Genomic DNA, 14,009 nt, shown 5'->3' on the forward strand with positions numbered 1-14,009 from the left:
TTAGTTATGAGGAAAAGCCCTTAATATCTCGAAAGATGACCGCGGGCACAAGAACACAAGAGCTAACAATTGCCTAGCTCCGATTCTATTAAAATGTAAAAGTTAGTACAATAATGAGCAGTGGATCGTAAGCTAAGTGTTATAGTTGAGAATTCGAGTGTCTTGCGTGTTCTACATCTATCTAGATACTATATTTATACTAAAAATATCCTAACTATCTTTCTGAAATATCCGAGATTCTCAGAAGACTTGGCTAGTCTTCAATATGACTGTTGTTGGTAATCCCCACATTTAAAACAAGTTCCCATCAACCTCTTATGCGATTTCTCAGGGAGACTTGGTCTAAGAGTTGTTTACGTCTCTAAACCAAGCTCGGGATCCCTAATTCTAACAGGATACCAAAATATCTTGAGACATTAGGATCCCAAGCCATAAAAATAACCCCTAACAATGGCCCCCAGAATTATAGTTGTTATCAGCTACTATAAATTCTCCTTTTCAAAATTCAAACTAGTAATAAGTGGATAAGACTATTGATTTGATAGGGCGCTTCCCTAGAAGATACAGTTGTTGCCTCTCTCTCTCTCTCTTTATAATCATTATTCTTCTCCCTTCCTTTCTATTCCATCCAATCTCCAGGTTAGTCACTTTCTCTACTTTTCTCGTTTTCTTTGCATCTACTTGAATTTCTTTCCTTGGGGAAAAAGTTGACACGATTCACTTCTTCTATCACTTCCGATATACCCCCTGAATTCACCGAGCAAGGGATAGTAGAAGCATGTGAGCAAGAACTCTGTTCTTTCAATGATCAGGACATTGGACATTGAAGTCCTTAAATGATTCGCTTCTTCTATCACTTCTGATATACCCCCTGAATTCACCGATGTTGGACATTAAAGTACCAAAATTAGGGATTTTGATCTCGAACTCAGAGCTGACTTCATCTCTGTATAATAAGGTTTATTTCCTCGCTAATTTTCATACCTAATATTTTCTTTGCTTCCCCAAGTTCTTTCGTAACAAATTCCATTTTTCATAGATCTTTAGCAGCTTTGATTTCTTGCTTGTCTTTACAAATAACAAGCATATCATCTAGATATAAAAATAGATAAAGAAAGTCACCTTGTAGATCCTCCTATAAGTAAACACAACTATCATACTTGTTCCTTTTAAAACCATGAGTTATTAAGAACTCATCAAACATCTTTGTGCCATTGCCTAGGATATTCCTTTAAGCCTACAAGCAATAGCGGATGCATGAAATTTTTCCAGTGAACCTGTTGTTTTTAGATAATCCAATTTCATAAGACCGAACATTAAAATTATCGGGTTGGTTTGACGGTTCAGGTCGGTTATGGTTCATCACATTACAGAATACGATACAATAATAAAAAAATTATTGTCATTAGACTCCTACTAGGGGCGGAGTGGAGGCCCGGGGGTGCCTCGGACCCCACCAATTTTTCGCTCGTAGTGTTTAATTTTACTGAAAATTTCTGAAAAAGAAAATTGTAATGTGAAATATTGAATTTTTAAGAGTCCAGCCCCCAACGATTTGAATTTTGAGGGTCCAGCCCGCACCGAGTTTTCGTTCAAGCTCCGCCAGTGACTCTTACTGTCTTACAGACCAACCAAACATGTTAGTGGACCCTTATGCATACATATATGGTCTTTATAGATAATAAAAGAAGTTTCATTTTCCATTACTTTTATCGTTTACCAATTCTAGCCAACCAAGAAGACCTTAAAAGCCATTGTCAATTATTTGTAAATCAAATAAAACAGGTTTGTGTGGGTGAACGTCTGTTTAGGTGTAATCTTGGTTTTGCTTGGCGTAGTCTCTGGCTAAGTTCTGCTTTTGGGTTTGGAATAAATTTGGCTGTTGATTGTTCAAAAAAATAAAAAATGAAACAGAGATCATGAGATGCTCCACTCATAACGGGATTTGTTTGGTGTAGCAGAATCAAGGACACCCTAACAGAAGTAACTCACGTATCTTGTTTTAAAAAAACCATTAGTAATGAGGATCGAATCCAAAACAGTATGTTTAGCCTTAACCATTGGACTCCTTCATCAATTTTTCTTATGGGATGAGTTCACTCCACATTTTTATTTATATGGTAACACTATTAAAAACTCAAAACCCAACGGGTCGTGTGAACCTTGTACCTAGATCTGCCCTTGCATACAAGCATGCTTTGTCTTCACTTCTCTCTATTTCAAAACCTTTTGGTTGCTTCATATTAATCTTCTCTTCAAGACTACTAATCTTAATATCTTCCATCTCAAAGTCTCTTGAGACAATTAGTGCTAATATAACTCTAGTTAAGGAATACAAGAGAAAATACCACATTATAGTCTGTCTATTCCTGCCTACTGTGTGAAACCAATCAATCTACGGTCACTTCCTTGATCTCATTCATTTACTTACTGTGTAGTTCCATTTACAATCTACTAGTTTCTAGTCTTTCAACACATATCCAAGTTTCATTTTTATATATATGAGTTCATTTAGTTTCTTCTTCCAACTTGTCTTTATCAGCTGACGTTATGGCTTCTTCAATGTCGTCAAAGGCTCTTGATTGCATTCCTGTTTGAAGAGGTATGGTCCGAAACCTTTGCTTACATGGCAAGGACCACACCACTTTTTCATCCTACAGGGCACCCACATCAGCAAGCGAATCCAGAAGCTTCTGGAATATGGCGACATGGCACCAAAGATGCTCCCTCCGACAAAAAGGACAAACGTGTCACCATTCATCAAGCGCCATGTAGGCCTGTAACAAATCAAGGAGCAGGAATGACATCAGCAGTACAACGTTTCCAGTATGAGCAAATACAGGCGCGCCACGTGTACCATTATCCTAACCACAGCAGAGGAGACCAAGAGGATATTCCCCTTGGTCGGACAGCTCGCACCCTGTAACAGCTGGCAACACTGCTCCTCCCTCTTTCATCGCCGGCTATAAATAGGACCCTTCAACATTCAGGTTAAAGGATCTTGCACTCTATATTCTCACATCATACACACACTGTTATTCTCCTCAGGACAGTACTTATTCTCACGCCAGAGCCTGGTTAAGAGGGAAACCCCCATATTCCCCTCTTAACGAGACTAACGGTGTTGCTGTTTTGCAGGATCTTAGTCATTTCACGAGCAGAGAATGAGATTGAAGCCACAAAAGAGACAATCCAACAGTTTAGCCTCAGCGTTAACCTGTGTTTCATCATTGGCGCCATCCGCTTTTTTGCAAAACCACACTCATCTCTTTTCTCTTCAAAAACACTCGTCAAAATGGCTGAAACAAACCCTTCCCACCAGGTGGACGGAGAAGTCTCTTCTTTTGAGCTCATTTCGGACACCGCGCACATCCAAAGGGGCCGAAGGAACGAAACCATCCAAGAAGGGCAAGTGAACAACGATTTACCTAGTATCTTTGGGAGTGCATCCAGGGTTATTAGCCAAACTACAATGGAGCCACTTTCCAACCCCTAACTAGGATCATCACCCAAACTACAAATGGAGCCACTTTCCAACCCTCACCTAGGATAGCCCAACAAACACCCTCAACAGTGCAAACACCAAGCCATGGAGCTGGCCCCTCCGCTCCATCGGAACAGGCACAACTGAACTTCTCTACACTTATAGGGCTACCCGAAGGAAAAACTCTGGCTTCCTGGTATGCCGAACAGATGGCGTCTATAAACCTCGTTTACACACAATTCAGTGCACAACAGGCTTTGCTTCAAGCACAAGCCAACCAGACCGCACTCGTTACTCCGCCGCACATGTCTCTAAGTACTCACACAACTCAGCAGATCAATGCATGGAACCTGCGCCCCGAAAAAGGACCTACGCCGAACATCAGAAAACCAAGCGTGCATCATACACGCGACACATACGGCGAAACTGAAAGCAACTATGTGCAGTATTCCCATCCACAGAGGAAGCCAGTATAAAGCCGTTTAGGCGCGCGAAACATGAACACTGAATGGGACGATGAAGAAGACGACCCAACGTATAAAGGAGAAAGCACAGTGTTCAGCAGATTACACCCAGAACATGAGGCATACAAGCCTCACAAGCGCGCAGGCTACAACCCAAAAGCAGAGCATGATTATACCTTTAGCTATCGTCCAGACGACATGGCTGAAAATTCAAAATTTATCAAAGAGATTGCCACAGCCGCTATCGACAAAACGAAACTGCCACACAACATGGGTAAATACAACGGCTTGACAGATCCCGACGATCATCTCCAAGTTTTTAATGGCGCAGGAGCAACAGGTGGATGGAATTTACCAACGTGGTGCCATTTCTTCGCTCAAACCTTCGTCGGCGCAGCGCGCGTTTGGTTTGACAGCCTACCAACAGGAAGGATCAAGTCATGGATCGACTTTCGAGACAAGTTACTCGCGCACTTCTCCCAGCAGCGAAGACACACCAGAGATCCGGCTGATTGCTTAAACATATGGAGAAAGGACCACGAAAGTGTGGAGGATTTCATAACCAGATACAACAAAGGATGTCTGGAAATTGGAGATGTAGGTGAGAAGATGATGCGTGCGCATTTCATGAGGGCAGTAAAATGTGACGATCTAATCAAACGGTTAAAAGGAAGGGACGGAGGACCCAAAGATTGGGAATCCTTCATTGAGGCGGCAAAAACCATTGCGCAAACTGACAAACAGTTGATCGGTGACGATAACCGTCAACGCGGGTACAACCATAACGATCGCCACAACAAGAAAGACAAAGGCCAATCATGGAGAAAATCCGCACACAGAGATAGAAGCCCAGTAAAAGAGGACGCGCGCCATACAATCAATCAGATCGCCCACCGAAAAGAAGTCAAAAGGGAAAACAGAGAAAAACAGTGGATGCCTCTAACGAAGACCCCTTCAGAGGTCTTGTCAACTGAGAACCACCAGTTCAAATCACCTATCCAAATGCGAAACAAGAGAGGTCAAGACCCAAATCTTTTCTGCAAATTTCTTAAAGACACAGGCCACTTAACCGACGACATCTTCAGCCTAAAGCAGGAGATCAAAAGGGCTTTAAGAGATGGAAAGCTCACCCATCTGGTAAAATGTGAAAAGCACGACTACCGCCAGATTCAAAGAAGAGAAGAAGGGCTAGACAACAAAAAACTATGGAAACTAGAAACCCACATGGTTCAAGGGGGTCCACGAAGGCCAAGAAAGAATTACAGCAAGCGCACACAAGATGACTCATGGCGTGAAAGACAAGTTGTCTTCCCTGTTGTAAGAGGTGGTCCAAGAGAAAAGAGACCCATCGTCATCTCTGGGGTAATCGGTCATTATCAAACCGACTACATCCTCATCGACCCAGGGAGCACCGCGGACATTATATATGAACAATGTTTCAATCAATTTGACCAAGAAGACAAGGCGCGCTTGCAACCAGTTGATTACCCACTAACTGGTTTTTGCAACGAAGCCGTTTTTCCTCTTGGTCAAATATCATTCCCGGTGCTACTTCCAGACGGAAGGAATTCAAGAACTAAAGAGGTCATGTTCATGGTACAACCAGCACACTCAAGACACAATATTCTCCTAGGAAGAGAATCCTAATGGGACTTCAGCATGATTTGCTCCGCACCACACTCAGCTATCGGATTCCCAACAGAAACAGGGGTAGCAATAATATATGCAAGCAAAGAAGTCCTAGCAACAGATGAAATCCGACCAGCAAAAGCAAGCAAACCAGCACCGCGCACAGAAGCCGAAAAATGGGTGTTAAACAGCGCATACCCAGAACAAACAGTTACCTTGGGCCCTGCAATGTCCGATCTTACGCGCGCGGCGCTTAAAAAGTTGTTGTTCGAAAACATGGATGTATTCGCCTGGACACCAGTTGATATGGTGGGTGTTCCACGGCACATAGCAGAACACCGATTGAATGTCTCAGAAAGTGCGAAACCTGTGGTGCACGCCAAACGCCACTTAGGAGACATAAAGCACGACGCTATGCAAGACAAGTCATGGAACTGTTGAATGCTGGCATCATCAGAGAAGTCCGATACCAAACTTGGGTGGCGAGCGCTGTAATGGTACAGAAATCAAATGGCAGCTGGAGAATGTGCGTAGATTACAAGGATCTGAACAAGGCATACCCGCGTGACTGCTACGCCTTACCAGATATCGACGAGAAGATCGACTCTCTAGCAACATTCAGATGGAAATGTTTCCTTGACTGTTACAAGGGGTACCACCAGGTACAAATGGCCGTCCAAGACGAGGACAAGACTGCATTCCGTACACCGAAAGGGATATACTGTTACACCAAATTGCCTTTCGGTCTAAAGAATGCAGGGGCGACTTATCAGAGACTGATGAACGAAACCTTCAGTGAGGCCATTGGCAAGTACATCGAAGTGTATATGGACGACTTGGTCGTCATGAGCAAAGAGGAAGGTACGATGCTGGTGAATATTAAGAAGACATTCGACACACTACGCGGAGTAAGCATCAAGCTAAACCCAGCGAAATGTTCTTTCGGCATGGAAGAAGGGAAGTTCCTGGGTTTCATCGTTACGAAGGATGGTTTTAAAGTAAATCCCGAAAAGGTGCAAGCAATCGAGAGAATGCCTTCACCATCAACTATCAAGGAGATGCAGAAATTGGCAGGTCGGCTAGCAGCGCTAAACCGCTTCCTAGCCAACCACACAGCCAAATCCTTCCCATTTATCAAGACACTCCGCAATTGCATGAAGAAAAGCCAGTTCCAATGGACTCCGGAAGCCGAGAGCGCATTCCGCGAGATGAAAGATTGTCTTTGTCACACCCCCAATATCCCACACGCGGAGTACCACCGCTTGGAGGCGTGACATGACCAGGATCAAGCCATCAATCATATCAAACATAGCATTTAATAATAATAAAAGTGGTTAAGGTAGTTCATCATGACATGATTGATGTTTCAAAACCAAACATTGTTTAAGTAGCGGAAGCATAGTAATGTAATCTCAAAACAGTTATAAGTTCAGATATCATTCGTGATCCGTATCCCACAACGACCTGCTCCTCCCTGTGCAAGCTCCATAATGTACCTAAGGCCCTGCAAGGCATGCAGCAAATAATCAACAAACTAGTTGAGCGAGTTCACAGAAAGTAAGTTCATAACAGTAATGCGTAAGTTCATCTAGTGGGGGCTTCCCATACATGTATATACTACTGGTGAGGGATTCTCACGTTTATCCTTTCTAATGGGGGCTTCCCATTATGGTACTTACTAGACTAGTGCAACCATGTGTTCTTCTTAGACCGAGAACAGGAATACGTACTGGGTCACGTAGGCTTTACGTGGCGTGCCCTTCCCCGAGGACAGTGGTACGCGTGGGGGCTACGTAGGCTTTACGCAGCGTGTCCTTCCGACCCGGAAGACAGTAGAAGGTATTGGGTTACGTAGGTTTTACGTAACGTGTCTTCCCGACCCGGGAGACAAATGGCAATTACTGGGTTACGTAGGCTTTACGTAACGTGTCCTGACTATCCTGAGGACGATGGTCTATAGTCTAGTGATTGCGTAAGTACGAGTAATCATTCCATATCAAATCATTCCAACCCAATTCCCACCCGGGAATCCCATGCCTTGGCTGTGTGAACTCACCTTGGTTTGCTCGGCAGATACAAAAGAGTACAGGTAGCAAGTAAATGGTCAACCACGTCCTATCATGGTCATATACAAGTCAGGTTTTGACTTCACGTAATGCACGTATAAAACATACAAGTTAACATGTTTCGAGCACTTATAGAACATGGTAACACTTAGCAGTCAAGAGCATAACTTGTGCGTTCTAATCTCGGCCCAACATAACCCGGCCCAACCTGTTGTGCGAATTCCCATAAAGCCCGGTCCAAATAGTTATAGCAGTCCAATTAGCAGATATGCAAACAAGTCCAATTACTTGGCCCAATCAATTGGGCCCGTGACAAATGTGAGTCCAAAACAGTGTGTGCGAAGTGGCGGGTTTCGAGTCGCAACTAACGGTCTCGAGTCGCAACAGGGGTTACGAGTCGCAACGGTGGTTTCGGCTTGACATGGTCCGGTTACGAGTCGCAACGGGACTCGCAACCTCGGTTTCGACTGATGCTGTTGTGGTCTCGAGTCGAGACTGTGGGTTCCCGACTCGCAATCTGGGTCGCAACCAAGTGTGTAACTGACTTCCATAATTCATGCAATGATTTATCCGTGATTCTAGCAAACATCTAAGGCAGTTTCGGAAATCAGATCAAACAACGTTTATTCAGCATTCAATCATATTCATAACACCTTCAAAATCATCATCATTAGCATGTTCATAACAGCATCAAAACAAATAATCGGATTAGTACACAAACCTAAACCGAGTCATAATCATATCATCGGACTAGCATGCAACCTAACCGGTTATCATTCATACAAAAACCTGATTATATCTATCATCATACAATCAATCCGAGGACCAAGCATAAACAACATAATCTAATCGGCCAACAATCTAATCGGCCCTAGTTTATTATCATGTAACTCTAATCGGTTTAACATATACTTGGACCGATTAATCATATCATACACGACATCACAACAAAACAGAAAATCATAAACTCAAACTAACCGAGATGGAGAGAAGGGATCCGGATTCAACAAGCTTCGATGCGTGTTTTTCTTCGGCAGCCCTTGGTTCCGAGTTGAGAGAGAGTTTGTGTGTGTGTGTTCTTGGTTGCAAGGAGAATTGTGAAAACTAGCAACCCTAATTGTGTATGCATACGTATAAGAGGAGTGGGCCGGAACCTCACTTGGGCCGCCTTGTGGTCTCGAGTTGGGTGTGTGGCCCGAATGGGCTTGTATGCGGTTGGGTTAACATTTGATTGACATAACATATGCATTCTCATTAAATCATATAGCACATAATAACACACGTAGTCACATAATTATATAATCAAGTTCACATAAGTACGTAACATCATAACATTCATTAACTCAAAGTGTCATAGGCACGTAACGTTACATCACAGTAAGTCTAAAGTTCGAGTTGTCACATTATCCCCAACTAATTGGAAATTTCGTCCCGAAATTTGGTATGCACTCACTGAGGAAGCTAGGTAAACTGTATTGTTCACTGATTTTCCTGGGGTGTCACAGTCTTATAAAATTACCAACATTGACGACGCCGGTGAAAGGAGAACCCCTGGTATTATATCTGTCAGCATCTGACAAAGCGGTTGGAGCAGTTTTACTCATCGATCGCCAAGGTATCCAAACACCAGTTTACTACGTGTCCCGTACCCTGACCGACCCAGAGACTCGGTACGCCATCATGAAAAAACTAGTACTAGCACTAATCCATGCATCGAGACGGCTGCGCAGGTACTTCGCCAACCACGTCATCCACGTATTAACAAATTACAACATCGGCAACATCCTCGCAAGGCCCGAGATTTCCGGAAGGTTAGCAAAGTGGGCAATAGAATTGGGAGGCCATAATGTGGTTTTCAGGCCGAGACCAGCAATCAAAGGCCAGGTGTTGGCCGATTTCATGACAGAAGTACCTAATGACAAGGATCGAGAGTGCAAAGCGATGGAGAAAGCTGAAAGACAGCAAACAGAAGAACCATGGCTACTATACACAAATGGCGTGTCCAACGAAGACGGCACAGGCACAGGACTCAGGCTGGTGAGTCCAGATAAACACGAATACACGTACGCCATCAGGCTAGACTTCAAAAGCACGAATAACGAAGCCGAATATGAACCTTTCCTTGCCGGTTTAAGACTGGCGATCAAGATGGGAGTCAAACACATTGAGGCGCATGTAGACTCCATGTTAGTAGCCAGGGAAATCAATGTCCAATACGACGCCAAAGGAGACATAATGGCATTATACTTGAATCAGGCAAAGACTTTGTTGCAAAGCTTCTATTCCTACAAGGTTCATCACATCAACAGGAGCGAAAACAAACTAGCAGATGCGTTAAGTAAACTCGCATCCACAAGTTTCCAACACCTAGCCAAAGATGTACGCATAGAAGTTTTGAGCAACCCATCAGTACCACTAAGAGAAGTAAGCGTTATTCAAATGGGAACAACGTCGTGGATGACTCCGATAATCATGTATCTTCAATCTGGGATATTACCGGAGAATAAAGCTGAAGCAAGGAAAATCCAGTACAAGGCTGAACACTATCAGATGGTTGATGGAATCCTATACCAAAAATCATACCTCAGACCATTATTGAGATGTGTCGACCCAGAAGACGCGAACTACTTGATAAGAGAAGTGCATGGGGGAATCTGTGGTATACATGCTGGACTGAGAATGGTGGTAGCAAAGGTGATGAATGTCGGGTACTACTGGCCTGGAATGCACCTAGACGCAGTAAAGGCTTTGAGAAAATGCAGCGGGTGCCAGAGACATGCTCCCAAAACGATGCGCCCCAAGAATGAATTAGTGCCCGTCAAAACGGCGTGGCCTTTTCAACAATGGGGGATAGACATGGTCGGCCCTTTTCCCGAAGCCCCAGGGGCAGTAAAATTCATCATAGTCGCGGTAGACTATTTCACAAAGTGGGTAGAGGCGAAGGCACTGGCGTCAACCACGTCTACTGTGGTACGGCGTTTCATCTGGGAACAGATAATCTGCAGATTCGGGTTACCCCTGCGAATCATCACCGATAACGGGACAAATTTTGCCGCAGAAGATCTCCAACGATGGTTCAAGGAACTACACATAGAGCATACCTTCTCCTCGGTTGCGCACCCGCAGGGGAATGGTCAAGTCGAAGCCGTTAACAAAAGCATCATAGACGGCATTAAAGCACGATTGGGAGAAAAAAGGAGAGGCTGGGTTGACGAATTGCCCAGCATACTATGGGCCCATAGAACAATGCCCAAAACAAGCAACGGAGAGACACCGTTCAGCTTAGTCTATGGGTCTGAGGCTGTCATACCAGCGGAGATCGGATTGCCTTCACCAAGAATGATCTCCATGAATATGACCAACAACGAAGAAGAAAGAAGGTTAGACCTTGACCTCCTAGAAGAAAGGGGAGAGATGGCGGCAATCAATGAAGCAAAATACAAAACAAAGCTGGAAAAGTACTATAACTCAAAAGTCCGAGTCTGTACTTTCAATCCAGGGGATTACGTCCTGAGGGACAATGAGGAATCTAACGCTGAAAAACCTGGAAAATTAGCTCCCAAGTGGGAGGGGCCTTATGTGATAGATGCAGTGCTCGGAAAAGGGGTGTATAAGTTACGCACCCTAGACGACAAAGAAGTCCCAAGAACTTGGAACGCTCAACAGTTAAGGAGATGCTACATGTAAACAGCCAAGGTTTTATGTACTTGTAATGGCTGCACGCCAACACATTTAGCACTAATAAAGAAGTGTTTGGCTACCCCTTTTTTCCATACGAATTTTTGTCACAACTGCACATATTACTTTGGGCATACACGGAAACATCAATGGCTCGACCATAGGAAACATTGTAGACCTCCAAGGCTCGTCACAACCAAGTGCACAGCCGGGTCAAAAACACAACCAAAGCCTAGAAAACGCCAAACCACAACTTTGTGCCCACATAAACGCGAACACATCGATAACACGGTAACTAAGCATTGTAAGACCCCCAAGGCCGAACACAGCCGGGTCCACACAATAACCTGTAAACTTGATCACTTCGTAATTCACGACCCAACCTGCGCACACAAACGACAGAATAAACGTTGTAACTAACACAACACAACCTGTCAGCGCCATCATTCATTCGTGATACCTAATCAAAGTAATTACACATGCACATATTATGACGATAACAAAATTCACATGCAAAAAACCAAAGGTGAGTATTAACACAAAAGATACCACACAGAGCTAAAATGTTCACAAGCAAACACAAGTAACTTGTACACAAAAAGTTAAGTTGAAATTGTCCATAAGATTGTCAGTCGATTACAAGGCCACCCAAGGCCATACGCGGCACGCAGGCCGAAGTTCTTCATTCTGGATGACTAGTTCCAGCGCCTCCAGTCGCGCGACCTTCATCCCCAAGAGCCTTCTTCAATAAGGCAACACCATCAGGCTTCCGAGCTAACTTCTGGGCAGCTTTAACAACACCAAACTCCAAAGACGCAAACTCTTGTCGTTTCGCAGCATACTTTCCACCACAATCCTCTTTGTAGAACTCAAAATGGTAGTCTTTTTCATTGTTAGCAGCTGCAGCCCTACCCTCACTATAACCATCCTTCCGGCCGCTATTGTATCCCGCTTAACCCAACTCAAACATATAGGTGGCAAGCTCAGGGGAGTTCACTATACGATCAGCAATCTGTGACAGACACAAAGCAAAATGAGAAAAGTAATTAACACAAACCGGAGGCAAATACAAAACAAAGGAAGTTACCAAGGGCACTGCGCGCGACAGTAACCATTTAAAGTCGGCAGAAATTTCCTCTGTAAGAAGCTCAGCAGCTTTACACTCAACAACCTTTTTCTCCCCAAACTCCTCCAACCTAGCAATACGCTGAACATATTCCTCCTACCTTTTCTCAGACGCAACGCGCGCTTGTTCAGCTTCCTCGCTAATTTTCTTCCTTTCCCCAGAAAACCTGACAATAGCATCGCGCTGAGACTGCATTTCTACATTAGTACGCTCACAAGCACTCTCCCAGTCTTTTTACTTTTGGAGATTAACCTGTTTCTCCTGTCAAAGTTTCTGTTCAGCATCTGCCACCCTCCACAGTAAACCCTTTTTCTCAGCGTTAAACTTTTCCCTCTCCTCAGCAAACGCCCTCTTCTCATTCTCAAACTCCAGTGTCTCCTCCCCCATCAGTTTCCATTCACGGACAATCTCTTGAGAGGTGGCAAAATAATTGACCCCAGCACGAACATGATCATCTAGCAAGTCAAATCGGGGGCGTCTTTTCTGAAACAGCCTCTCAGCAGGGGGGGGGGACAAAGAGAAAAAATCATGACAGTTGTTAAGATCACTCATCCGGGAACCCTGGGTCAGTTTCCAGCGAGGGGCATGCGGCAAGTCATCACACGCCGGGTTATGGGTATCCCACGACCCAGCCTGAACGTGTTCAAACTCCTGACCATGAGGATTCCCAGAGGTACCACCACCACCGGGAGCCGGATGACACCTGGTATAAATGGTATGGCGATGCGTAGCCTCACTAGACTTTGTTTCCATCTCAATACCTTTACCTCGGTCACCGCCAGCATCATCACCGGCACCACCAGCATCACCACCACCCTCTCCTACCTGCTCCACTTCCACAAGAATCTGTTTTCCTTTCTCAGCCTGAACTTCAGGAGGAGTGGACAAACAAAAAGTCCTCGAAGGTGGAGAAGCAGGAGGAGTAATCTGAGAAATATCAAACCTACGAGCAGCTTTCACCGGCTTCACACCTGCTGCAATACAAATAAAATACTCAGAAAGAAGCAAAGAAAGGATAACCCAAGCAAACAAAGGTAAAATTTTGTACCTCCGGAACCAGAAGGCTAAAAAATTTTCTCCAATAAGTTGCCATGAGTTGCAGTAAAAACCCCGAGATCAATCTCAGACTCAGAAGGGGCCGGAGGAGTTTCCTTTTGAAGCCTGGCCTTTTTAGACGCAAGCATAGCAGCAGCTTGCTCGTCAAGTTTCCTCTTCTTCTCTTCAAGAGCCTTCTTCCTCATCATCTCTGTCAAAGTAGCACGGTCATCAGGGTCAGACCTGCGATGTTTATCTCCGACCCCTAAACCAGACAATGTATCAGACACGACAATGTAATCTAAGACAGGAAGAGTAGAGGGTCGCTTACGAGGAGTCTCAGTGGTCTTTCCCTTAGCCCCCTTCTCCTTTCCTTCTGGCTTGTTAGCTTTTGTCTTTCTCCTCGTTTCCAACTGACCAGTAGGCTCAACTGGAACTTCGACATCATCACCAACGGGTTCATTAACGGGCTCATTAACAGCCCCCCGCGCAGGACCTGTACGCGCGTAACGAGAAGTTAGACCTTC

General features: G+C 44.4%; 2 protein-coding genes across 2 annotated transcripts; both read left to right on the top strand.

Annotated features, from left to right (window-relative positions):
• The first annotated feature begins 3,981 nt into the window (after nt 1-3,981).
• Nucleotides 3,982-5,595, top strand: LOC110944244. The gene has a single exon (XM_022185955.1). It carries the CDS (start codon nt 3,982-3,984, stop codon nt 5,593-5,595), a length of 1,614 nt encoding a protein of 537 aa, XP_022041647.1.
• Nucleotides 5,596-6,071: 476 nt separating this feature from the next.
• Nucleotides 6,072-11,330, top strand: LOC110944243. Its single transcript, XM_022185953.1, has 2 exons — nt 6,072-6,651; nt 9,214-11,330. Exons 1-2 carry the CDS (start codon nt 6,072-6,074, stop codon nt 11,328-11,330), a joined length of 2,697 nt encoding a protein of 898 aa, XP_022041645.1.
• The last annotated feature ends 2,679 nt before the right edge of the window (nt 11,331-14,009 follow it).

Source organism: Helianthus annuus, chromosome 5 (assembly GCF_002127325.2).
Source record: "Helianthus annuus cultivar XRQ/B chromosome 5, HanXRQr2.0-SUNRISE, whole genome shotgun sequence".
Taxonomy (NCBI): domain Eukaryota; kingdom Viridiplantae; phylum Streptophyta; class Magnoliopsida; order Asterales; family Asteraceae; genus Helianthus; species Helianthus annuus.